At 44.5% G+C, this 27,639-nt stretch overlaps 1 protein-coding gene across 1 annotated transcript in view; it reads right to left on the minus strand.

Annotated features, from left to right (window-relative positions):
• Nucleotides 1-27,639, minus strand: part of SRGAP1 (SLIT-ROBO Rho GTPase activating protein 1) — a 126,172-nt gene that overhangs the window by 55,003 nt on the left and 43,530 nt on the right. The window contains exons 2-4 of the mRNA XM_026039796.1: nucleotides 13,930-14,125; nucleotides 11,062-11,224; nucleotides 4,150-4,212 (exon numbers count right to left, since the gene is read on the minus strand). Coding sequence (XP_025895581.1) covers nucleotides 4,150-4,212; nucleotides 11,062-11,224; nucleotides 13,930-14,125 — 422 coding nt within the window. The remainder of the gene's footprint in view (nucleotides 1-4,149; nucleotides 4,213-11,061; nucleotides 11,225-13,929; nucleotides 14,126-27,639) is intronic.

Here is a 27,639-nt window from a genome sequence, read left to right on the forward strand (position 1 = left end):
CTCCTCACAAATATTCAGGCTTCTCTTCCCCCATCTCTGCTCACTCAAACGTGTGCCGAGCTCTAGCTCCAACAGTTGAGATCCTTCTGGAAAACATGGGACTAATTACCAGTCCACATTGACTGGAAGAGTAATGGGGAGAGGAGCAAGAGATGAATGCAGCAGCTGGGAGGCTGCAAACTTGAAAATAGGGATTGGCTGCCATGGCCATGGAGAAGCCATGCATAATTAAAAGTACTTGCCACTTGTAATTTGCTGAACTTGCAAAGATACAGATTGAAGCTTAGCTATTTAATTAGTTTTAGAATCATAAGGTAAGTACTGGTGCCTAAAATACTGAGAACTGAAAATAAAATCTTAAATAAATCAAGTCTTAAAATTTTGAGTATGAATTTCGCTAATCACCCAACTAACATGTAGAAAAGAGAAGAATATTTAACACAATGTGCGAAAAACCCTCCTCTATGGAAAAAGGAGAGAAAATGAAAAATGCAGGTTTCCCTTATAAAATTCTGAACGGATCATTCCAGCAAAATGAGCCTTTTTCACTCAAGGGTTCTTCGAAAATCTTTGGGAGCCTTGATTCATCTGCTTCTATTTTTGTTTTTACAGCAATTCTGTTTATGACGCATAATTTTAATTAGGATGGCACAAGCCAAAACCAACACAAGCCAAGGTATTTCCTAGGGAATAAATGAAAACCTGTGGTACAAATCTCCCGCTTTCATAAAAATTTCAAGTAATGAAACAGGAAAAGGTAGGAATTATCACAGGTAGACCACATTTTTAAAGAACTGTAGGAATTTAGTAGTCCAGAGAGTTTGTCTTTTTTTTGTTGTTGTTATTTCACTGCAGTTCTGAGCTTTCCCACACTGAACAAGCAGCTAAATCACTTTGTATTTGCTCTCTCACAGCAGACAGAGGCTCAGACTTTCATAAGCTTAAGAATACCCTTGAGCAGAAAGAGGTCTTTTAATTGCAAACCTTTGCAATGCATTTCCAGTGGAAGGTGGAAAGTCTCTTCAACGTTTTCTCTTGTTTTTCTTCTCCTGGAACAGCTTCTTCTTTGCAAAATATATAGCACTGTCTACTGACCTGAACAATTTGATTTAAAAACCTTCAGAACTAATGAACATACCTCCCTATAAGCAGGCTAAAAGGGATTTTCTGAAGCAGAAATGCAAAACTAATTTTCAGTGATTAATTTCAAAATCATTTGTTTTTGGCACCTTAGATGACACAGAAGACAAGGACACCCGATCTAGCAAACAAAACCCTGCAGTTTCTTTACATTGACTCCACAAGGTAGGTTCTCATTATTTTTGCTTCTTGCCGGTAATGATTCATTCATTAATGAACGATTCTTTCATTCTCTTCAATCTAGTCGAAAGCACAACTGTTTGTTTGAATTCTATAAGAATTCAATTTTACCTCAATTCATCTTAATTTTACTGATCTTTCTTGTAAGATAAAGCAATGCAGCCATAAGGAGTAAACAGATTATTAAACTCTTCGTCATTCATACACTCAGTTCATTATAAACTTTTCTTTTTACTTAGAGGCTTCAAAGGTATCTAAACTCCAGTGAGGTTTCACATTTTAAGACACATGGTAAGCACAAGTGGTGCTACATGACAGCACCACTGCTTTAAAAACACAGAATGGAGCAATAGGGAGAGGCTTCTCCAAACAAGTGTGTCATTCATTCATTTCAAACTCTTTTCAAAAAGAAAGTAACTTTCTTTTAGACACGACTTACAATAGTAAAATCGAAATTAATTTTACTGTGGCTTTTCTTTTTTTCTATAAGTCATGGGGCAAACAGAAAGATTATTTCTCCTCTTTTTTTTTTGGTAAGTGATTAAAATTTGAGAACCATATCTACTTGAGTTCAGAATGTAAATACTAGTTTTAGCAATTGTGGTCTTACTCTGTAAGCATTAAGTATTACACATAACTAGAAGCCTAGGCACGGAGTTACCCATGTGTCCAGATATCTTTCTGTGTAGATATTATATGCATTTATATTACACAGAGATGCTGATGATCATTCTCAAGATGCAATCAGTGGAAGAGATGCGAATTTGCACCATCGTGTCCTTTATTTGAAGTGGGGCCCTCACCTAGCTAAACGTGGCCATTCACAGCTGACCAAGTGCCTGGCAGTCAGTGAAGAGCCAGAGAGCAGAGTTTATGGTGCAGGTAGTTTCATCTGGAGCTTATGTCTGGTCAGGTGAAGACTTCTGATCTCCACACATTAGATCTCCAGGGATTATAACGGGAATCCAGATCACAAGCTGTTCTAAGCACTGCAGATGCCTAAAGTTAGGTGAAATGAATTCCACTTTTAGCTTATCATGTTGGGAGATCTTCCACATCAGTAACTAACCTCAACTTGTACTTTCTGTACTTCATAATTTCCAATAATCTTCTCATTTTACAAAAACCCTCAAAGCTTCAGTGCTGAGAAGGGAGTTCACTGGAAGCCCCACATGGAAGTTAACATCCCAGTAAGCTTCCAGAGCCACCAGTGGAAGAGATAACACCAGCGTACAGAAAAAAAAAAAAAGGTGAAAATACTAAAGCCCAGGCCTGCAAAGCTTCACAGGGGATGCAGCAAAGTATTCCAACACATGCTTTAACATTTCCCTATCCTGGGAGCACGGAAACTAATCCTGTGCCTCGCCAGGCACGGGAGTTATGTAACCACTTAACTGGGACAAGGCTGCATCTCCAGGGCTTGCTCCCCACTGACACCCATGTGTGCAAGGGCTCCTGCAGGCTCAGACCCACGGCTGTCTGCTGCTGTCCCTGCTTGGCAGACGCTGATCCCAGCTGATATCCCTGGGATGTCACTGGCCGACAACCTCAGACAACAAGGATTTGCAGGGCCACACTCCGTGACAGCAGAGCTAGGTAGGAAAAAAGTGCCCCAAAGCTCTGAGCTCTGCAAAAATTCTTAGGAATGTTTTGGGAATCCACATCCATGGCTACATAAGGGCAGGCAGACAGGTCTAAACTGCTTGACATCTCTGAAAGCTGTTTCACCTAAATGGTTCTCAAGTCCAAATGCTCTCCAGCACCTCTACTGATGGTGCCTGTTTTCCCTAGACCAAAATAAAAAATGGACAAGACATGCAAGGAAAATATTTGACCAGGCTAAGGAGAGCTAGTCTCTGATAAATGCCTAGAATTTCTTCTTCAAAAATCACAGAGCTTTTTTTCTTTTTTTTCATATAAACATATACATAATTTTTGTTGTTCCCCCAAAAGAGAAGTCGAGAGATCTGTTGGGCAGATTGTTGGAAAGTGGAAATGTCAGGAATCCTCAAGATGGGAAAGACAATATAATCAGCAATGTAACCACCCATTTAATCAACAGACTTTCATAGGGGGTGAATGTCACCAGTCCCTCCTCATTCTATAGCTACATTAAAAAAAATCCTGCTTTGTACCTTCTCAGAATACACTGTTTGAGTCTCTCCTATAAATAAATAAACAAACAAACAAATAAATAAATAAAATGGATTCTAAGTAGTTAAGATTCATCCCTGTTTCATTGTGTCAAGTTACACGAGGAAGAGAAAAGCTGTGACCTACTCTGCTACCAGAACTGCTCGCTTCCAGTTTCCAGCAGCAGCCCAAAAGGCTCCCGTTATTTTTGCCTGGTCTCTCTGCACTCGGAGGCCCTCCCAACCCTCTGCTTTATTTGCTTGTTGTTGTTTTGTTTTTCTCATTATTCACTTTTTCCGTCAGTGAGAGGGGAGCACACACATCTAACAGTCTGACACTTGCAAGCACCTATGATTTTGACTGCATATAGTTCACTAGCCAAGCCAAGCAGATGGCAACACAGGTAAAACAAGGCACAAAAGGGATGAGCTTTGCTGTGGAAAGGAAACTTTTAATAAATCAGCTCAGCACACGCTGAGGGAAAACCCATGGAAAGGTAACAACAATCCTGAAACGATGAGCATTTATGTTTTGACCAAGTGGGTAGTCTTTCCAAAAAAATAGCTTGGCCTTGCATAAAAAGACAAAAATTAGCATCCCCACTGGTGGTAGCTTGCTAGATAAAAGGATACTTAAAGTTTACAGGACAGGTTTGACGTGGAATTTGTATAAGAGAAGCTAAGTAATTGTACTTACCGTGTAGAGCTCGTTAAGAACTTTCATTAAGTCCTCATGAAGCTGAAATGCAATCTCTTTGCTCTGTAATTAAAAAGGAATAATTAGAAATAAACACAGAGTCACAACATACTTTTGCATCTGGCTATCTGTATTCATTGCTTGTTAATGCTAGTGAGTGAATGCAACGGCGCTCACAAGGACTCCATTCCAGGGCACAAAAACTAGGGATTCAGGGATGCACAAGCAGACGGACAACAGCTAGACCGAGACCTTCCACAGGGGCACCCAAAAGCAGTATTACAGTGTGATTCCCAGGAAGCATCCAGAGATCTCCTTCCGGGAAGGAAATGAAGTGCCAGCAGGCAGCCTGAACTTTAGGATTAACATTACAAGCCGTTCTAACGGAAGGAATTCTTTACTGTTTTACTATTGCTATGACACCCACATAAACGAACCTCTCACCATGCAATATCCCAGAAGGTAAACCTACCTGATTTTCTTATTTAGCTTTTGTTTCTCAGCACATGCAGCTACGTAAATATTTATGCAAGAAATAATTGTGGCTCCTCTCTGGAAGAGCCAAGTGCAGAGCAACCCACGGAGCGCTGCGCCTGGAGCAGCCGGCTGAGCTCTTCTGCACCGCGGCTCTGCTCTCACGTTGACCCAGAAACAAGAAAGGCTTGGCCGTGGTTATTAAAGTGGTTATTAAAGTAGTATGTCAAAACAGGAGTATTTAATTGGAGCCTTATTCAAATATATTCCTTTGTTAGTTGTCCATAATGGTTCAATCAGATGAAAATTGTGGCAACTGTGCAGGGATTGAAGGCTTTTACACCACATCTCTCGGGAAACAACTATAGGATAAAGCTATAGGACTGGGCAAACAGCCTGGATGTATTTCTTCTTATCACCGTAGCATCTCATCACACTGAAAATGTCTCTTTTTGTGTGAATAAATTAATGATTAGCCCAAGTCCTTAAAAAACAAACAAACAAACAAATAAATGAAATCCCAACTTCCTAATAGATAATGGTCTTAACCGTGCAAAGTACTTCATATTTGTACAAAAGCCAAAGAAAAACAAAAGAAAAAGCAGCTGGGGCAACTCCTCTGCAAAGGCATTGACTCACAGCTGGCCAGCACTGGAGCACCTGCAGGAATGATGGTTCCTGCACGAGGTTTCTTCACGGCGCTGCCCAAGCCCTTCACCCTCCAGCAGGAGCAACCCACATGCAGCAGCCAGAACAGCCACCCTGCTCCACCGGCCCACCTGAAAGCCTGGGCAGTATCTAAAGGAACCTGCCGTATCATTTATTGGCATTTAGTTCCATCTTTGTATTTTTTAACTGGCAAGAAGCTGGAAACGGAAGCAAAAAATGCTGAGTTTAAAACAGCATGCCTTAATCTGGTAGTGCAAAAACCATGTTTTGGAAGGGGAAAAAGGAAGGCCCAGCCAAACTTTATTTGTCCCCCCTGCAAACTGTGTTGGAAGCTGGGTACATAGCAGGTCTTCAAAAGCCTCACCTTTCCTTTCACTTAATCCTAATAAATACTGGCTGAGTGAAGGACTAGGGTGAAAATCCTGTGATTTTCTGTGTCCTGTGAATTCTGTGATTCTGTGAAATCCCCCTTTTCCAGGACATTTCTCCTCTTTGCTTCTGTAGAGCTTTGTCCAGCACTGCGGCAGCCTGGCCCTAGGGATTCAGTTCTGGCTACCACACACGCACGCCCTGCTTGAGGCACCACAGGCATCAGTGGTAAATTTGAAGATGAAGGGAACAGATAACAACAGGGGAAATAAGGAAATGTTTTAATGAAAGGAGGATGGATTCCAAAATAAGAAATAAAAAGGAGGAAGGCGACCAGCAAAAAGAGTAAAAAGCAGAAAGACACAATCCAGCAATTCCATATGATCACAGATGAATAATCTTTCCAGCAGCTCACAGGGGGACTCCAACTTGCAGAGAGAGGCTTACAAGGGAGCCTGCAGGGAGGTATGATGTGTCAGTCTCTGTCTTCTTCTGATAAAAGATTTTGTGGCAATTCTCCGACGAAAATCAGGAGATTTGGTTCAACTTAGAGAACAATACAAAATAGATTAATTTTCAAGAACCACTGCCTTTTACATTAGCATTTAAGATCAAGAAATACTGGCTCAAGTGGCAAGCAATATAGCTTTTAGGGTGTAATATATATGCAGCCTGAGCACCCAGGAGGAAAGGCACTTATTTGCAGTGGTTAATGGCTCTCTCCTATATCTTGTTTATGCCCTGCTGCCGCCTTGCTGGAAGCCTCTCCTCAGGGTGGCTCAACAGCAGCAAAAAGATGCAGCACCCACCGCCCTGGAGCAAAGGTAATAGCTCTGTTCAGGCCATTAAAGCCTTGGAAACAATCACAGAGACCCTTCTTTATTTACTGCTTCCCAGAGAAATTATTATTAACCTATTCACCAAAAGAACAAGGACCACAGGAAAAAATGGGTCAGAGTGTATGTAAACCCTTGCTAAAAATATGATATTGATTTCTAATTTGGTTCAAAGCGTTAAGAGACAGCCTGAACAAACTGCCCCACTAAACGTAAAAGTTACGTATTTATTTCTCTAAATTAATGGTAGGTCACACTTGTGCAACAGATAGTTGTGTAATAACAAGTGCATCGAGCAACAGCTTTCTGGTGTGTGCTCTGATTTCAATGTGTCATCAGTTCAACTGATGTTATCAAGGTTTATATTTAGAGAACCATCCGAGAACATCCAAGAAACTTCAAATTTTATTCCACATCAACAACCTTCACTAAAGTCTGTAGGATTTTTTCCATCTATTTTACTTGGACCATAATTGGGCACCCAAACCTTACTGATTTGTCTTTTTTAACTGAAAAAACAGAGTCAGTTAAGTTCTTATTGGAACACTTTGGTGTCTGTATTAAGCAAAAGCTATTATCAGTTTTATTATTTAAGGAAAATAATTTGTGACTAATTCTTTTAAATAAGTCTGCTGTTCATCCCTAGGGGAAGTTATATTTATTTTTTTTAAACACTGACATAGCTAACCTACAGTAAAATTTTGTACTAGATTTGCCAGCTTATACAAACAAATAGTTTGCTATCTTTTAAAACCTAAATGGCTTAAGAAAATGATGAAAGAAATCCCTACATACTCCCCAATCTTTATCATTTGAGAACAGATTTGGCAGGCAGTCACACTCACTGTTAATAGCCAGATTATGGAACTAAAATATTTATTGTGCTTGGCTTCTCCAGCGTCTTTTACCGTAAACACTGAAGATGTGTTCACCTCGCCTCCTATGGCTTCTGCCCAAAGAAAATACGCTTTTATAAATTATAAATATACAAATCTGCCTAAGGATTTTGTGGGTATGTGTTTATGGAGTTGATTATTAATGCTGGGGTAGCCAGAATCACTGTGTGGAACGTTCTGCATACTACTTTTCCCTTCTGCTTGACATTTTTCCTTATTGCTTTATTCTTTAATTGTCCCCACGAGGCCATCTCCCCCATCTGCCTGGAGAACCAGGCACGGATGCGAGGTCTGAACTCTGCTACTTCATGTTTGCAGTGTTCTGTGCAGGAGGAAGGGCAGGCACGACCAGCAATCTGCGCTGCTGCTAGATGCCAACAGCTGAGGAGAAGCCTCAGTGCCGGCTGCAAGTGCGGGGCCTGACGTGGTGGGATCACACAAAGGCCACAAATCCCTGAGCTGGATCCTACCTTTGTCCTGCATTTTGTGTGTTTAAACTGCAGCGTTGGTGGTTCCTGACCCCCAGAAAAAGAATGTCAGAGAAATGATAGATATGTATTTAATAATCTGATTATTGGATATAGAAAAGCTTGCTTTGGAAATTACTTAGGAAAGTACCTTAGGAAAGTGAAATGCTGTGAGTGCCAGAAGGAGTGCGGATGGATGGATGGATGGATGGATGGATGGATGGATGGATGCCATATTCCTGACCACAGACTGCACTACATCATTAAGGTTGCACTTGACAGTGTTTGCTTTTGAAATCTAGATATAACTGCTGTTCCTATTATTGATAGTTATCACTTAAAAAAGAGCATGCATATTCCACAGAAGAGTACAACCAGAATGGCTGCAAAGAACAATACACTGGTATAGAAATATCACCGAGTATGATTTGTTTTCTTTAATCTCCAGCCTCTGAACAGTGAATAAATCCAACGTATTTTCACAGTGATGACACCCACTGACATTGATTACATTTTCTCTAACAGAATGTTATTCCAAATCCAATCTTCTAAAAACCTAGAGAAAGTGACTGAAACTCCTGGATATTGACAGTTCTCTAACAAATTTATGCAATTTTCCTTAGTGGGAATACAAATTTGCTGGAGGAAAATGTGGATGTTATCCTTCTCATTTTAAGTGTGCCTTCTCTGCAGACAAAGTGTAGTATGTAACACATGCACTCCTGCCCCTAATGCTTCCCATTCCCCGGTGTATGCCCATTAAGCAGTTCTGAGATGGCTGTAATGCTCTTTCTCATCTTGCTCCTTCACATCTGACAGAAATTATGGTTGAAGCTGCCCGTTTGGACCAACCAAAGATGCAGGGGGCTTATGCTCTTCATTAACAAAGCAAGGCAGCTTGCTAAGAGCCTCACTGCCTGCACGGGTCTCAGTTTTCTCCCTGTCCAGCTAGTTCATCTCACTGCAGTCCCTGCTCCCTTTTTAACCAGGACAGGAACTGGAGCTTCATCATCATCCAGGCACGAGCAGTTCTGCACCTGGGAGCTGGCAGCAGGCAGACCACCCCAGCAGGACCCTGCAGCCAGCACCATAGCAGAGACTGTGTCTGCTGGAGCTCAATGGGAATAGCAACCTTCTCCAGAGAACATTAACTTATGTCACCTTAAAGGCCTAAAAATAAGTGTTAATAATGAATATTGGTAAAGGAGCTCTGCCACATCCATGCTGTGTGGCTGTAAAGCTCCTTCACACCACTTTAAGGTGTTGAGCACCTTCCAGCCGCCCTTCCCCTCTTATTATTTGGCCTTGCTGAGATAGATCCCTGTCCACAGGCTTAGCTCTGCCTTTGCTCCACGCTAACCAGCAGCTGCTTGATGTGACGGTGTCACTCCAACCACAAGCCAACAAACCCTAAAGGAAAGCAGGATTTGGCAGTCTGGGATCTGGGCTCCGCTAATGCCAGCCTCAGCTCAGGCACAGCAGTGCCCCCTCTATTTCCCTTTTCTTCTTTCCCCCGTGGAAGATCCAAGTTAGGAATGGAAAAAAAAAATGCTCTTCTTCAAGAAGCTGTGGCAGACTAAGAATATGTGAGATGCTGCTGGACTTCATATGGGGGTGAGAAACAACTCTGTCAGGGAGCTGTGAAACTGTGGTCCCTATTAATGTGCTGACAAAATCACCCACATTTTTTCCCCTTCTAAAATGGAAACTGCAGTAATCCCCATTAATTAATTCTGAGTGGCTAAAGAAGGGGACATACTTGTCCATGGAAAAGTTTATCCAGATATTTTTATCCAGTGTGTTCAGAGACAGCACAAGCAAAGCAAGACTTCCAATATAAACAATCTAAACTATGTTGCAAGGGGACAGACTAGTCCAATAATGCATATGCAGCAAAGAGGAGACTTCTGAGATATGACCTCATCTGCTGAAAAACTAGTCAAACTCAATAATGTGAGTTTTCCCCTGGCCTAGTCAAGCCTAAGAACTCAGCATATAGACTGTAGCATATAGACCGAAGCACACAGACTGCACTGGGGCCTCTTCAAACAGTTTTTCCTATTATCTTTTCAACTTCTGTGATAATTCTCCTTATTAATAAGTTTAGTGGTTTATGAACTACAGCTTTATGCATCTGATATACATTATGTGAACAAATTATTACTGACTGAGGAACTATGAATTTAAATTCTATTGCTATTAAAGGTTTTCATGCAGAGCAACAGATTTGATTAATGTTTTCACTTCTTTTCTTCCAAGTAGAAGACTTCCTCTGCGCTCCCTATGATTCTTGTCCCTACCCCACTGCTACTTGGCTAGGACTGTGGTCAGGTGGATGTGAAATCAGCTCATTCGAAAAGCATTGAACAGGTACCCCTGCACCCTTTAGTCAGAGACTTTATATTCTTTAACCTTTATATATTTGGGGCTTATTTCTATAATAGATGTTTGACCATGGGCAGTTCACTGTGAGTGATGGTCCCCACATATTCTATTTTTACTTCAGAACACTGCAATAACAACAGCTGTAAACACATTAGGTAGATACTGAACTAAGGCTCCCTTAGAGCTCCTGCTTCATCAATGTGGCACTTATACACACCCGTGCTATGCAACACATAAAAGACATGTACAAGGGCAACCATGAGCAGAGACAATGATTAAAAGACCTAATAGCAGCAGCTATGTTACCAAAAACACACATTCATTGGCAGTATGGTGAAAGAAGGAAGACAGCTTTAGGAAAACCACAGCATATGGCTACCATGTTCATACCAACTCATCAAGAAGGAATATCTTCACTTCGGCTTGAACCAGAGTTGCCTCATGACAGCGTTATAACCAAATACTGTTTCTACTGTGCTAATAAATTATTAACACAACACTACTATTTTGGGGAGTCCTGGGTTAAAACTTTTTCTTTTCTGCATGGGTAGACAAACATCCTTTTGAGATAACAGGACTTCTTCCTGGCCTCTTGGAAATTTGCCATCCAGCTCTTCAGGTCACCAGCACATTCAGCAGGTTCCCAGGCACTGCAACACTAGGGCTTTGCTCCACGAGAAGCGTGGGCATGAAGGATTTATAAGTGTTACTAAAACAGCTTTTATGCTACGTGTTCCGAATCTAACTTTCAAAGGCAACCAGCTCAGACAGCTGGGTCTCCCTCATGCCCATGACAGGCCCCAGTGCAGCCATTACCTTCTTGAACATCCTGGTGGAGTCCTCGCTGATCTGCATGAAGCGCATGATCACGTTGTTCAGGTAGATGTCGCTCAGCGTCGCGTGGTCTTTGCTTTCCCTTCTCACTTGGTTCAGGAGCAGGTACCAGCAATTCACCGGCGATAAGAGATTCTGGTCTTTCCTGAGGAGCAGACACAAATATACGTTACACGCAGAAATGGAGAAGTTACATAATTAACACAAACAGCCTCTGACATTTACAGCCATAGCTCATTATGTAATGAGCTTGGTAGGAGCCCAAAGTTTACACTGTAATTACTGCACTGCTCAGTTTTATATACTGAAAAACAAATAAAAAGGCTTAGACAAATCTGTCAGAGCTAACAGCAAAAGCCCAATGATCAGCCTGCCAGCACATACACACACATACACACATATACACACACTAGAAGTCAAGTCTTCCTGCCTTTGCTCATGGCAGCAGCCACAGCGTAATCAATACTCTTGCTCTTGTTAACAGAGCATGCTAGATTTGGACTTCTGTTTCTCTATAGCCCATCTACTCATGCTTTAAGACCCATTTTACAAATCCCAAGGGGCACAGATATAAAGGAAGAGAAAAAGGAGAAGAACACAGAACACGACAACTAGACTGACAGCATCAGAGAAAGCCCTGCCACAAAGCTCACAGATGGACTACATATAAATATTCCAAATCTAAAAAGGCTGCTGCTGAGAGAGTAACACTAATTCTTTTTTTTGAAATTAGGGCCAGAGACACATTTCAAATTCTTCATGAAGAAAATTGTAAGTGTGCTTGTCCATCCAAAAAGCTTTTTCGCTGTATTTTTTTTTATAACTGCTATAAAATTACAAGGAAATATCACAAGCATATATATTTTGTGATCAGTATTCATAAATTCTATGCTAGGTGCTGCCAGGCACCGACGTTTCAATTACGGGACAAAAAGGACAGGAGTTTTTCCACAGTGGCCCAGTCCCGTATTTTCTTTGTAGACTTTGTGGGTTGTGGCCCATTCCAAGTGCCAAGCCATATTCACAGACATCTTTGGTCTTCTTATAACTTCTTATAACTTATTTATGTCTTTTACACCCAACAAAATAAAAATACATACATCCCGACAACTGTTTCTATTTTAAATTTTTTCCTTATAATTTTAATGGAATTTGAAGTTCAAGTTTTCCTTGGAACTATGTGGTCTAGAATGTACAGCTCTTTCTTGTTTCTCGAGCAGGTATTCTCATGTAGCCCTAAGGATCATGCACAAGGGAACAGAATAGCCAGAGGTGACAACACACCGAGGAAGCTCCCTCCACCCTTAGTGTAAACTGCTTTAATAATTAACTATTCTCACTGTTTCAAATTCGCCCTTTAATGCCTCATTGGATTGTCTAGCGTTAGTTTCCACCCTCTGTCACGGCAACAAGGAGTGATTAACAGCCAAAAGCTTTTCCTTGCTCATTCAGTTGCTTCTCTGTGAATGGAGAAGCAGGGGAGCTAAGGAACTATAGGGTCTGAAGACTCCCCACAGGGTCTGAGGCATCGCTCACCTCAGGGCCCTGCAGGTCCTACACTCTGGGGAGCCTCTGGGAGCACCCCTGGCTGTTCCCAGACCAGCCCCTTGGAATTATTCACCAGCCAGTGCTGTCGAGGCTGGGTGAAACTCTGCCTGCTGTCGGGGGGATGGCAGGTCCAGTGTGGGGACCACTGTCTTCACTGCTGCTAAAACCTCTTCTCAAAACCACCAGGCAACTGCAGAGCAAAGCTCAAAGCGAGGCCTTTTTCTCAACACTCATCTAAAACCAAATCAAAATCATGTAGAAAGACTTTTAAAGAACCTCAATAAAAGCCTGGGGTCTCTCTGAGGTGGAGACACAGCCACATGTTGCAAATTTGAGAGAATCACTGAGCCATTTAACTAAAATTTAAGAAATATATTGTCCTTTTTCAGGAACTTTATCGGCTATGTTCATATCAGCCTTTTCCTTGTCAAACGTTGTCCTGAAACAGAAGATCTCTCTGTATATTTACAGCACAACACTAAATGGTCAGTGGAAAGGGCACTTATTTTTCAGTTTTACACACAGATGGTATTGTTTTATACCCCTAAACATGACAGTGCCAGGCAAATAGGTTAATTAATCAGTTCAAGTCAGAAAAAGCAGACAGCACTATGGCAGCATGTAATGCATTGGAAGCATTCTTAGAAATGTGCTGATTACCCTTTTGGACAGATACTCCCTGACTGCACAGAAGTTCCTACACCATGAGAGGGATGGGTCCAACTCTTAGCAAGCACAGTGCCTACATCTCTTCTTCCAGAAACAGAGGGATCCAGCAGCAGCACACATTCACATGCAGCAACTAATCAGAATTATTTTTCCATTTCAATACCTCTTTTTGGTCAATAATCCTGGCCTTTTTTGCAAGGGCGGGTGGCCTTCATTCAGACCCAATCAAATTCTGTCAGCCCCACTGCAGCCAACCCTATACAGCCTCGCAGCCCACCTGGGCCCCTGCACGTCTCCTGCAGGCTGTCTGTGCTTCAGGGTGGTTTATATTCTGCATGATAGGCAAGGGATAACACTTGTTTAGCCTGCGTTTTGTGAAACTGAAGCCATCTGCCATAAGTTTCCATGCACCATTGCAGAGGGCTAAATCAGTAAACGAGGATTTAGGCACCCAGCTACCTTCAAGGGTAAGGAAAACTGCTACACTGTTAACGAGGGGTGGGAAATTGAAACATGCCTGTGAAGCTGGGCCCTGCTAACAGCACTGAGAAGCAGAAGCAGCGTCGTGCTGGTAGCAGATGGGTAGCGAGCAGTGCCTATCGTGGGTGTTTACGGGAGGGCAATGCCCCTTACTTGTACTGTTGGTGGTCCTTGGTACTTCTTGTTTTGGCCATGAATCTCTCTGCCAGTTTTTCCAGGTTCCGGGAATACTCCATCTCTATTTCCGACTTCTTGCGGAAGAAATCCTGCAGATCCTGAAGGAGTTGCACTCTCATTTCAGTCTGCTGCTCCAGGCATTTTTGCTGCTCGATGAGTTGAGCTCGGATCTCTAAAAGAAGCACACACGACTCAAGTCAGTGAAAGGAAACATGGCCTGAGTGTCATCAGTCCAAACTAAAAAAGCTTTGGAGCACTTCAGCCTCTGCAACTGGATCCAGTCTCGGGGCCAGCGGCGGGAAGCAGCAAGGGCAGCAGCTCATGGGGCTGCTGTACACAGAATCCCAGAATCCCAGAATCCCAGAATCCCAGAATGGTTGGGGCTGGAAGGGACCTCTGGAGATCATCTAGTCCAACCCCCTGCTCCAGCCGGGACACCCAGAGCACGGGGCACAGGGCGGCATCCAGGCAGGTTTGGAAGATCTCCAGAGAAGGAGACTCCACAGCCTCCCTGGGCAGCCTGTGCCAGGGCTCTAGGGCCATGACCTGCTCCCGTGCCAGGCCAGGGAATCGTCGCCCCACTCTCCCTCTCTCAAAGCACCACAGGGAGAGCACAAGACTCTGTGGGGCTCCCATCAGCAGAGGTCCTGCCTCCCCTTAACTCCCCCATCCTCCTCCTCGCCTATGGCATTGGGACAGCACCTGGCTCAGAGGAGCCTCCGTGCACTTGAGCTGTTGGGGCGGCAGCTCCTTCTCCCCTGAGGAGCAGCAGGCCCAGGGAGCGCTCCCGGGGCTCCGCGCTGCCGCGGGCGCCGCGCTCGCCGCTACCGGCACACAGAGCATCACTCGACTTGGCAGTGGCCTCTGGGGGCATCACCCCCACCGCTGCTGCGCACGGAGTAAATTCCACTTCTGCCCCAGCTCTACCACAGGGCAAACCAGTATACTGCACATCTCCTCACCAGTCTTCCACAGCGAATTCGGAGGAAAAGGCCCACATGTACACAGAGACAGCAAAATATTTGCACAAGATTCCAGAGAGCTTGCTATGTCTATTAAGATGAAACGGAGCCAATTTAGAAGGGAATATACACCCACAGTGATGGCACAGAGCAACACGGAAAAGCCTCCAGATTTCTCACCACTGGCTTGCATACGGTGGGCCATATGTGCAACTGCTACGTGGTGGGGATTTGTTTTTAAGCACTTTTGATTCTTCAGTGCTAAGTGAACCTCACCTTCTGGGAGCCCTCGGACAAAAACGGTCCCTCTAGTTCTTTAAGAGACTGGTTCATTAGAGCATTATTAGCTGCCCATGGGCACTGCAATACAAGCACTGTGCTATGGTAAGCGTAAGCAGTTTACAACCATAATATATATAAATATTTTTAAAACAGTGTAACACCATAATAAGCACTTCTGGAGAGTAAGACAATAAAGCACAGGCGATGCCAATGTAAAGGCAAAAATATTGTAGACTTTTACTTGATATTTAATGATGTGACTATGCTGATGATAAACCAACTTCGGAAATCTCAGCTGCCTCTCGGGACTGAAACAATAAAATGTTCTAAAAACCACCACTAACAAACATTATGGGGAGCTGCAAACCAATGAGTAGTAGCAGCATTGCAAAAACATTAGACTACAGCTAGAAAATAAGGCACCCTTATTCACCTTGAAGGGGGTTTGAAGGCTGAGGCCTAATCTGCTGGGATTCAAACATCTAAACAAATAAGCTCAGGTGAGCACTGAAAACTGTTAAGCCAATATATTTTACAGGAAGAAGGAGACACTGCAGTGTTTTCTTCCAAATCTCCTCTGAGGTACCAGCTGCTGTGTTAATCATTAATGAGACCATCCTTTTTTTTATAGTCTGGGAGGTGAACCAAAAAATTCACAGTTTGGTTTTCATTTCTTTTCAAATCAGCTCATTGGAAAAGAGCCCTGCCTCCAGCAAGGACGAGCCACTGGAACACGGCGCTGCATCCGTGACATTCGTGTACACACAGGAGAAAATCACACTGGAGCTGGAAGGGTATCAGCAGAAACACAAACCCAAGAACGGGTTCTTGGATGCTCACTCCTTGCAGCACTTGTAATCACAGAAAAGCTCTGCATGTAGGAAACCCATGGTGCAGATTCACTCATTAGAAGCAGCCTTTGGGCACTAAAACAGGAATTCTGATAAAATCAAAATCCAGGTGCAATCTCCTTCTGCTTTGGTCCTCTCCCATTCCCATCACGGATATTCCACCAGTGATTTTAAAAGCAGAGCTGTGCAGAGAACTACATTCTGAATATTTTGTAGGTCAGTGGATCTTGCTGCTATAATTCTTCCTTTTTAGGCAGGCTCTTACCATAGCAACAGGAAAGAGAAAAGATTTTAGAAACAGGAATACATGAATAGAGATAAAAAACAATTGATCAACCAAGGAGGACAGATGCAGTGTCAGACACGATGTTGGCTTTCTGACGCTGCAGTTTTGTGGTGGACAGTACTGGTTCCTTCCAATTGGTACATATACCAAAATATGGGGTATGTACATATACCAAAAAACACCAAAATATGATCTCTGCATGTTGACAGCGTCTGAAATCCCCAGGCCCTGGGTAAGGTGCCACGTTAGGGACCCTGAGGCTGGGGACTCGAGACACAAGCTGCCCAACTGAGTCTGTACTGCCCAAGTCTGAGCATGGAGAGGGAACACTTCAGTTCCAGAGGGCCAATCTCCACAGGGGGAAAAGGGGAGCTGGGCATCCCTGCACGCCAGCACCCGGAGCCTTTTCAGGGGACACTTAAGCAGAGCTGTTCTCCTTCTCATCGTTCAAGTCCTTCTGCTCCTCTTCTTTTGAACTTCTCCTTTGTTTCTTTAGTATTAAGTATAATTCCGTATTAGCAGGCTGGGGAGATGGCAATGAACAACATCAGCAAATTTTATTTTCACTTTTTGATCAAAGAAAGCTGTGGATTTTTTTTTTAATATACTGGCATAAGAACCAGCCAGCCTAAATGGCTGTGTATTACAAATAACTGTCCAAGTACTTTTAATTAGCATAAGTTTTCCATTACTCACTGTTATGGAAAACTTCATCAGGACAACGGTATCCATCTTCTTTAATCAATCCACATGGGCAATTTCCCTAGAGCTACAAAGAGCTACGTGGAATATTGCTGCATTTTATTCTAAGAAATAAATAGCCAGGAGGCTAGGAGCGCGCCAATTTAGAAACTACCGGAGCCCAGACTCTCTATATACACAACACAGGTGCAGCCCTGTCCTTGCCCTGTGCTGCGGGCCCCGTGAAGCACAAAGTTGAGCCTCTACCAGCCACGAAGGACAAGGACATTTTCCTGTGCCGCTCTGTGGGGTGGCTGATGTGAAACAACCGCCGGGAGGCTCCGTGCCAGGAACAGACGTGTTTAAACAACGGGTGAGCTAACATCATCTCATGCCTTGTATAGCAACTTTGCGTTGTAATCACGGCTTTTCCAGCCAGGCACTGGCTCAAAGGGAATCCCGTCCATTTACGGTGCTGCTTAAACACGCTGAATTTGCACCAAGGGAAAAACGCCCCCCTTTCGCCAAGCTTTGCACAAGGACCAGAGCAACGAAGCAGCCAACGTGGCTGCCATTCAACCAGCTACCTCAGAGTACAAGTTTTATTGCTAAAGATTATTGTATTAAAAACTATTTCAAATTTATGCCCCGACTGACACCATCTTGAAAAATTACGTCCTTCCAGATACCACCTCTGATCTTTCAACAGCTCCTTCTTCTCCTCTGACAAGAGGTTACGGCAGTGCACTAAGAACAGCAAAGGCAGACAAGATGATAGCTGTTGCGAGGGCGAAGCACGGAGCAGAGGAAGCTGAATTACGGACCTCATCTGAATCACAACCAGGACTAGACCCGCTGAGGTCTTCTCCTCGCGCGCAGGGTCGTGTCGCAGCCCCGCAGCGCCCTCGGCCGCGCCGGCAGCGCCGTGCCCAGCGAGCCGCGCGCGGGCGCCGCGAGGGCAGGGCGCCATGGCGCGACCGCTGCAACACGCGGCAACCAGCCTGGCCGCGGGCACAACCCGCCGCCTGCTCTGCCGCGGCCACCGGGCTCCATCGCAGCCCGGGGTACCTCGAAAACAGCCCGTACAGAGCGCGCTCACCCTTGGGCCCACTCAGCGCCCAGCGCTGGATGAGCGCTGCTGCTCTGCGCGTGACCCATGTGGCCGGTCACACACAGTCACACAGCTGCCGTGCCACGTCCTGCCAGCCCCCCCGTTCCTCCCCATTCCTCATGGACCCCCAAGGTGGCGACGCTCCATGGTTCCCCATGGGGCGGCCCTCGTGCCCAGGCCGCCCTGCAGCGCAGGCCGCGGCGCCGCCCGCCTCCCTCCCGCCGCTCGCCCCTGCTATATTTAAGCAATGATCAAAATATACGAGTGATGCAGAGACATTAATCCAGCAGTATTAGTGCAGAAGGGCACCAACAGCCCCAGGGCCCCATCCTGCTAACATCATAAAAGAGAGTGGCTCCTCAGAGCTACACAAGGGTACAAACAGGCTCCCACAGGCACACATTTGCTTTTACAGGTCTTTATCTGCTCCGTAACTTCAGTCAAAGCAATGTCACCTACACATCTGTAAGTACACACTTCCTAAAAACATAAAATTTCATGTTATTTTTAAAACATTCAAAAACGTCCGACCAAAAGCACTAGACTTGATATTCCTAAACACTGTTCTTACATTTATGATATCCACCTTATATTTACACAGGAAAAGATTCAGATCTTAAATTCAGTCTAGATATCATCACTGAATGACTGACATGCACTTAAAATTAAGCAGACACTGGAGCACTATTCACCTTGTAGCTCCTCCCTAACGATAGGATCTTACAAGGCTTTCATTCCCGAATCTGTTACCTAGCATGAGGCTGTCTCACGTCTCAATCAGGTGCTAAAAGTTGGGATGCTCCATCAAGGGACTGGTCTTTCCAATTTATCCCAATCTTAGGTCTTCCTAAGAACCTGCTTTAGACTTGTACTTGACGTGGGCAGAACTTTGGTCTTGCCCAGGCCAGCTGCTCAACACCTGCAGGCTGTTGTTGGCACTGCCTGTATTAGTGGAGACGTTCCTCATTCCCATAAAAGGACAAGCAGGTTACTTCATTTATATAGTTAGATTTTCATCTAGATTTTGTGCTTCAGGAAAGAGCTTAGCACCAGCTCACTAAATGGACCATCAACAACAACAAAGCAGCAGGGCATCCTCGAGAAGGTTCTGGGAGCTCCTCCAAGCAACTTTAGTCTCTAACTCTTAGTAACCTCTAGGATCAAGGACTTCCCAACCTTCCTGGCAGGTTCTCATGTCTCTTAGCAGACAAGAAGGTTAAGGATTACAAGAAGTACCAGCCTTGTGCTGGTGCTTCACACCGTGCTGATGCTCCTGTAAGAAATGCAGAGCTACCAATGTCCTTGCACTGGACATGTTTTTGTTTCTCAGAGCCATGGCTAGAAAGCTGTCACGGAGTTTCACTGGCAAACAAGAGGGAAGCCTCGTGCTTGGCAGGGAGACTGGCTTAAGCTCTGTTCCAGACTCTTCCTGCTGTTTTCTAGGAGCAAAGGCACTTCAATAGCCAGGAAATTCCAACAGCCAGACAGCTGACGGGAGATGCTGGAGTGAGGATCGCAAGATGCAAGGCTGCAAGGCTGCTAGAGAAATGCCTTTAAACAGATCACTAGCCTGTTCACTCTCTGTAATCTGCACATAAGAAGGGTAGCTAATAGAAGGGTAGTTTGAAGATGATACTGTCAGGCTTTTGAAGACAAGCCTTCTGGGCACCTACTATTCCCTAGTGAACTTTGCTCGGGACATTTAGCATATGGCTTATGCGTGTTCCCACTTGACAAAATGAACCCTCCCTGGTGCACACCTCTGCTCTGAATTTCTTGTACGGCTGCATGCCATTTCCCAGGGAATTCATTTCAGGATTCTTGCCTCTTTGGGGTCTCCTTGGGCCACAGCTGAGGCTGCCTTGTGCAGGTCATGGCTGCAGGCTGTAGCAGCCTGTAGAAGTGGAAAGGCAAGTGAGAATCATTCCTGGCACATGGAAGGCCACACAAACAGAAGAGGTCAAGGAATCTAAAGCCCCGGTTGATATATGTGCTCTCTTCCCTTTTCACAACTGTAAATCGAATTAATTCAAGCACTTCACTATGCAAAAAAGAGTTCCTCTATGGTCACTAGAAGGAATGCTGCTGTATGCACCATTTTCACCACGAGGAAAGGGTCCATTTAACTGTCCTGTGAAAGCAATGAAAACAGATAAGGAATGAATTATCTCCTCAGTACAATGGTAAATGTAGTTTTATATGTTCAAGAGGTACCATATTAGTCCTAATTATACCAACCACAGCCTCAGCAAGACACGTACCCCCAGCCAGAGTCATGTAACCGGCAGCTCCCCGTGGCCGGGTTCCAAAGGGACGGGGTGGGCAAGGGGGCTGAATTAGGGCACCTTCCACCTTCCAGTTCCTGCTGGAATGCAAGGACCTGTATGGAAGAGCCAAGAAAGCCTCAGTACGCAGCAGAAGAAGCTTTTCTTCTGGCTGTTCTTGGGCGGCCGCCCTCGCTATCCCCAGCCGCCGCTGCTGGGCCTTGGCCGCGCGCCTGGCACCCTCTGCCCCTCGGTCACCACTACCATGGGCCAAAGCTCCAGCCCGTGGAGGGCACAGGCAGAACTTGCTCCTGGCCAGCAGCAAAACCCGGGCTCTGGCCTGAGCAACCACGAGCAGCCTAGAGAGCTCAAAGCCCAGGGCCCAGGGGCTGTGAGAGGCGGCGGCCACGGCTGCCCTCAAGCTCGCCCCGTGGGAGCAGACGCTCTCCTGCAGACCGAGCACCCCGCGACCAGATGTACGAACCAGCTCTGCAAAACCGCAGGCACACAGAAGAGAAGCGAAGAAGCCGCATCAAACAAGCCCCGAAACACATGTTAAAAGAACAAAACAAACAGGGAATTATGCCAGTCACGGCATTCATGGCAAAGGCCTGCAGCCTCAGGGGGAAATAAAGAAAGAGAGACAGAGAGACAAGGAGTCTGTGGGCACCTTTGTGTGCCAAGCAGACATGCTATCAAGCAGTAGGTGTCTAAAAGCCCATTTAGATCATCTAAACCGTCACGATCTGTCTGACAGCTTATTTTGAGACTTCCAAGGGGTTTAGACCATGCAGGTTTTTCTTATGCTTGCTCAAGATGCCATAAGATTTCCCTGGAGGCTTAAACTTTGGGCACACAAGAAAATAAAATAATAAAAACCGAACATACTCAAATCTTTCTCTCCTTACCAAAGAGGTATCTACCAGCAGAATAGAAAAATGACTCCAGACTCTCCAAGGAGTAAATCTTTGGAGCACTGGCTGGAATGCTGGATCTACAGGAGCATTCTATGAGAAAAAACTTGCCCATTCCAGGCCACGGATTTCTATATATCTATTATTTGATTATTATGTCTGTGGTGATTGCTCTAATCACTAGATGAGATAAGATCTTTCCTTTTTTTCTGCATGCTCTCCGCACAGGAAAATTCTTTAACTCTCTAACTATTCAAACAGAATCCATCTGTTATATGTTCCAAGTTATATTTTCATCTGTGCTGCCTCTTCAGTGCATAAATTGTAAATTCTACTTTTAACTAATACCTAAGGAAATGTTATTTCAGCTATGCCTTTTCATAAATTAGAACAAAAGAACTTCTCTACTTCTAGAGCATTAAAAACAGTTATAGCACTAATGGCCAAACCCACATTTGTCAGCAAATTCAAGTCAGCAAAAGAGCAAAACTTTAAAGCTAAATCCTGACTTCCATGAAATGAAGAGAGATCTGCCTCTAACTTTACCCATGCTGGGATGCCAACCTTACTCAAAGGTTGTTCATCAAAGGCATCAGCGTCAGCTTATGCTCATCTGAAGGACCCAGTGCTACCAAGGGAGACAGCCTGGTGCCTCCTTGGGCCCTTCATGCCGTCCTTCCAGATCATGTCCTGGTCCTCGAGCTTCTACAGCCGGAACTGCTAATCCACAGGGGCTGCAGGAAGGGTCTTCTGCCAGTTATGGTTCGGAAGCACAGGCAGGACAAGGGAGGGAAAGGGAGATGCAGCCCAGGCACTCCTGCCAGTGCCATTTATGGACCAGCTTCAACGTCGCTCAAAACCTCATCAGGACTCAGCAGCTACAGCGACGATTACCTGCCTTGCAGAAGTCTGCCCTTGTGAATGAAAGGCAAAGTCGTGCCAGGCTTATCGAGTGTATTCCTCTTTGGAGAGGCTAACTACACTTGGCAAAAAGGAGCCGTTCCCACCTGACACTTATCACACAAGCCTGGCAATTCTGCCAGCAGTAATCACCAACTCATAACACGGCCACGGCAAAGTCCCTAGTTGTGTTTCGACGCCTCTTTTTCTCCTCCTGACATCACTAAAGCAGTTTCCTTCTGTGTTGGCTACAAAACACAGGCGTGCACCGTGGGGCCAGGCAGGCGAGGGACGCGGGAATCCCGGCATGTGGGTCCGGGGGCCGGCACCAAGGTGAGGACTTGGCCGTAGGAGCCGGGATTGCTACTCACCTGGAGCGGCGGGAAGGGCACAACGACATCTGCCACGTCCTGAAGCAAACGCACCCCTTCTGTACGGAGTGGGGCACTTCACTGCTCTTTCACTGCTGTATGTGGTTTGTAAATTAAATCTGCCCATAAAATGCCAAGTTTTGGGTGTTGATCAATTTTGTTGCTGGCTAGTTTATTCTCTCTACATGAATAACATGTATCATCACTTGGAACTTTCAAAGAATGCTCCTTATTTTCACAGCTCTCTGCTTATGAATCCACTATTATTATTATTAAACATATAACATTTGGTGCTTTTTTTTTCTTCTGTTACTAGACTGATTTCTGCTTGCTCTGCATTTTATCATTTCTTTTAAAGCCTGAATAGGCTCGTGCATGCAGTTAGAGAGCATCATAACTCACAGTGAACTGTTTATAAAGCTAATTACCTGAACAGTAAAATGCAATATAGTGTAAGCCATTACTGAACCTTTGCCAGGGCAAGAACGACTGTGGAAGTGCAAAGGATTTGTGAACCCAATCTTAGTTAGCTGCTGGATGTATGCACATTTATAGACCTTGGGATCTCCATCATAAACCTGCTCCTGAAGTGACTTTCATCACACAACCTCAGTCTTGCCATGGAGTAACTGGACTAGATGATCTCTGGAGGTCCCTTCCAATCTTAACCATTCCGTAATCCAGTAGAATCTTTCCATCCTACATATTTGGTGACTGGAGGCTGGAGTCTTTTTGTTTCTTTTTTACTAATTTGCACGTAGGAGACAGCAATCTGAACTCGCAGGAAATTATGAAGTGCTGGAGAACCTCTGTATCTTGTCTGACACTCTTTAATTATCTCAACGTGATAGATTTAGGTCCACTTTTTGCACCTCTTTCTTTCTAGCAGCTAGCAATTACTTCAGCATTTTTATTAACTAATTCCTCCTCTAATTAAATTTAGATGGAAAAAAAAATCTAAAGCTGATTTCAGATTCTTGTAATTGCTATGACTTCACACAATAATATCTAAGCGCAAGGTTAGAAAAGAAGATCTATAGCCAGAGTTCTCAGTTACCCTGGAAATAAATCAAAGCAACTCTACGCTTTAAAATGCTAATCATAAAGGCCCTTTCTTCTCCTTACTGCCCTAGGTCACAAGAGTTTATTTTCTTGAAAAACATAATGTGACAAGGCAAAGGATGTTTGACACATGTCTGCCTTAGCTGAGACCAAGCCGTGCCAGTGCCTTCCTGGGATCACATCAGCCTCCAAGCAAATGTGGATCCTTCTGCTCAGGACACGCACAGCCCCCCTAACGTATGGATAAAGCGACCGCCGTTGGCTTTCATCAAGCTCTGCTTCGATAAACTCCTTCATTCTTAATGTTTTAGTTGGACAGATGACAAGCAAAATTGGATTGAGGCTTCTTCTGTAAGTTAGATGTTGTGAGTCTTGTCTTTTTTTGACCAAAAACCAATTATTCTGACCCTTCGGCAGGTCACCCGGCTGTTGAAATTGCAATTATGTTGGTAACAGTGCAACACATAACAGCAGGGTGGCCACAGATGCAATGCAAACCAAAGTCACCATCGCTGTGCAGTCAGACATGCTGCTCACAGTTTCTTCTGTGATCACCACTGTGATAAGAGCCTGGAATTAATAACTCCAGAAGATGCCCTCCCTGGGGCTGTGGAAAGGATTCTTCATGCATGCACCGCCTTCAAGGACTCAGTAAAGCAGTTCCTGTGTGACACAGACGCCTCCACACGCCATAAATGCGAGTGGACATCTGACCCAGCCATGACTTTCAGTGAGAGCTCTTTAAATTCCAAGGTGAAGTCACAGTCCAGCTAAGGTCAACAAGAAAACCACAATTTGGGCTCCGCGTGCCAAAATTTTACCAACGTGCCCTTCCAATCCAACCTGCTTAACACTCCTTGCCCATTGCTCGTATATCTTTTAATCATCTAACTCTGTTTTAATGATTGAGAATCACAAATCTCTCTCTCCTGTGACGAAACAACACCTTTTTTTTCGCTGTAGTGATGACCCTTTTCCCCAGGACAAACAGCTGTGCCACTGGGATGTCTTTAATGACGGTTTTAAAATGCTCTGTCCCAACCCCAGACTGTTCACCTACTTGAGCAAACCTCTCGAGCACGGGAGGGCCTGTCCTGTGTCCTGTGTCCCGTGCCCGTCCTTGTGAGATCCCATGCATGGTCCGTCCCGGAACGGCCGGGGGTTTCAGTCCTCCTGTTTTCAAGCCTGTGTCATTCCCACGTGGCCAAGCTCCACGTCCCCAGGACAGAGTCATTTAGTGGTTTCATGGGCTAAACTTGGAGCAGAAAGAAGTGTCTTGTGTAGCAAGCCATTATTTCTTGTTTGATGGTTGTATTTAACCAGCACTGCAATTATCATCTTATATTGCTGTGATTCCCACAGGCAAAAGTTTTTCCATCATGGTAGTTGTTATTGGGCTTTTTTTAATTAGTGAAGATGTCCAGAAATAATGTCTTGCTACACACAGCCAGGTAGCTTTATATACCACTGAATTAATCAGATGATATAAATTTTGCCAAGCTTCAAATATATTTGCCTATGCACTGCTCTGCTTTGGTCAAAGAGATATTTTTTAAGTAAGAAAACAAAGCATCTAACTCAAAAAAAGGCTTTCCAACAAGTCCAATCTCTTCCTCAGAGCTCCAACTTCCACCAACAGCAGCTGGGAAAAAAAAACCCAAATCCTTCACCATCACAGAGAAGATTCTTTGTTCTATCTTCATGCTATGGGGAAGTATAAATTGGATTGTGGGCCACATTTAATTAAATTTAGCCTCAGTTGTTACAGTAGGATGAGAAGAAGGCCCCCCTGAGGTTCCCGCTAATGGGGATAGAAAGAAAAATCAGGCTCCACTGTCGGAGACTATTTGTGTGTAACCCCTGCTCGCCCACTCAATAGTAAGATGAAGAATAGTGGCTGCTAATATGGGTTTCTGCCAATCTCGGGGTGAAATTCATCTGCATATTACCACTCCTGAAAACAATCTTCAATCTGTTGGAAATTAAAACATTCACCCACATCATTTGTAAGGAGATGAAAACATCAGAGCCAGCACAATCCAAAGCCGATGATTTGTAGGATGCAGGATCTGCATTCTCTTCCAGCAATAACTCACTAGTTTAAGTCTATGGTGCACATTGTCTCTTTTCAAGAGACATATGGATGGTTATGGCTTCCAGCAGAGTCCTAACGACTGTGCTATGGAAGCAAAGGCACCAAGAACAGCTGTGGGAAACAGATGTTTTCCACTTAGGATATTTTCAGTAAAAGGCCAAGGGAAGAATCATTCATGTGCTACTTAGTGTAGGATGCCCTCATATAAAAAGAAGGTAAAAAACATATTATTGCCTATGTTATTAGGTGGTTCAACTTGAAAGTGCACATTTTGGTAGCAAAACCCTAGTGGTGAAGGAGGAGAAGGAAATCCAAATATTGCAGGTTGCAATCGGTGGGGTAGCAGGTCTCCGAAGCCCTTTCTGCAGGTAAATTAAACTGGATCTGAGCCACTGAATTTGAGCAATTTTTCAGGTTTGAGCCTGAAAATTGTATGATACTGGTAAAATGCATAAATTTTAAACAATGAAGTCTTAGACAAAGTAGTCCTACCAAAAAAATTCGGAGATAATTTTTTTTCATTTATTTTTCACATATATTACCTTGCAATTCAAGTCAATAGCATAAGATAGTTGGGAGATACTGAAAAGGCTTTGAGTATCACTTGTTCTTATCTATTTTGCAGGAATAAAATTCTGATAGGAGAAAAAAAAAGAGCTTTGCTTTTTTTCCTATAACAGAAAGCAAAGATTGTGAGCGCCCAGATGACACTTGAGTCCTACTAGGCAAGTGACCCGTGCTCTAGCAGATAAAAATTCAGTCCTTGTCTGGAAAACCCAGCTTCACCCCAATTTAGCATTGGTTTCGATCTATCAGAAAACAAATGGACTTGATACGTGAAGAAAGGCTGGTGGGCACATTCGCAGCATCGTAACATCCGCACGCTGCTACCTGAGAGCCAGCTAAGCTCACGCTGAAATATAAGTATCTGTTAACACAACGGAAGCTTCCTGAGGGGGTGCAACCAGACATTCCTTTTCCTAAGGCCGGATTCATGGAATTGCTTCAGCCAAGGTGACGGTAGGAGTGTGACGGGTTGCTGGACAGGACGGGCTGCAGAGTCCGGCGCCGAGGCCAGGGCAGATCCCAGGTCTCCTGCTCTCTGGCAGGCAGAGCTCTCTGCCTCACGAGGACACAGCGCCGGGCAATGAAACCCGCTGAACCTGTTGCATTGGTAGAATTATTAAACACTTATTAACATACCAGCTGCAAACTGAGATGCCGCCACCCAAATGTGTTCCAGGTACCGAGCTGGGAAGTCCGACAGTGCCAGGGCTCCAACTGGCCTTTAGCAATGCCGAGCGCTTTACAAGCGTTCCTGTCTCCATTCAAGTCATACTGAACTGTAACTGTTTTGGTGCCCAAATGTGCCTGGTTTTTGAGAACCATTTAATCCCCATTCTTCAGAATTCCCTCTCCGCTGACCTCTTTTTAAGTCACTTTACCTCCGGACGATAAGCGAGTATCAAAGCAGCACGGCCAGTGTATCAGATACAGAAACCTGGCTGCAGGCCAGCTTGTTTGGAAAAATTTCCTAACAGACCTACAGGCATTTCTCACCCGAGCCTAACTAGCTGCTGGAGCTGCTCGGAGTGGGTGTAAAGCCACCCAGGGCTGAGAGAGTTTGACTGAAGCAATGTGAGCAAACAAATGATGGAAGACCTATATCATGTCCCTTGAGTAAGGAGTACATCTGCAACCGCTTAACTCTTTCAGTGAATTAGTTGTGACTAAAAAGTTAAATACATGATCAAAGCTGTGTATAAATATCATATTCTGATAGAAACATATCAAATATCAATTTTAGGCTGGGACACTTGCAGTTTTGATCATGGAGGGCCCTCCGCTCTCTCAAAAGCATCCCCGAGCCCCCGCGGCGCCGCAGCCTGTGTCCAGGCCGCAGGGAT

This window comes from Nothoprocta perdicaria, unplaced genomic scaffold (genome assembly GCF_003342845.1).
Source record: "Nothoprocta perdicaria isolate Ctin4 unplaced genomic scaffold, notPer1 scaffold_240, whole genome shotgun sequence".
NCBI lineage: Eukaryota > Metazoa > Chordata > Aves > Tinamiformes > Tinamidae > Nothoprocta > Nothoprocta perdicaria.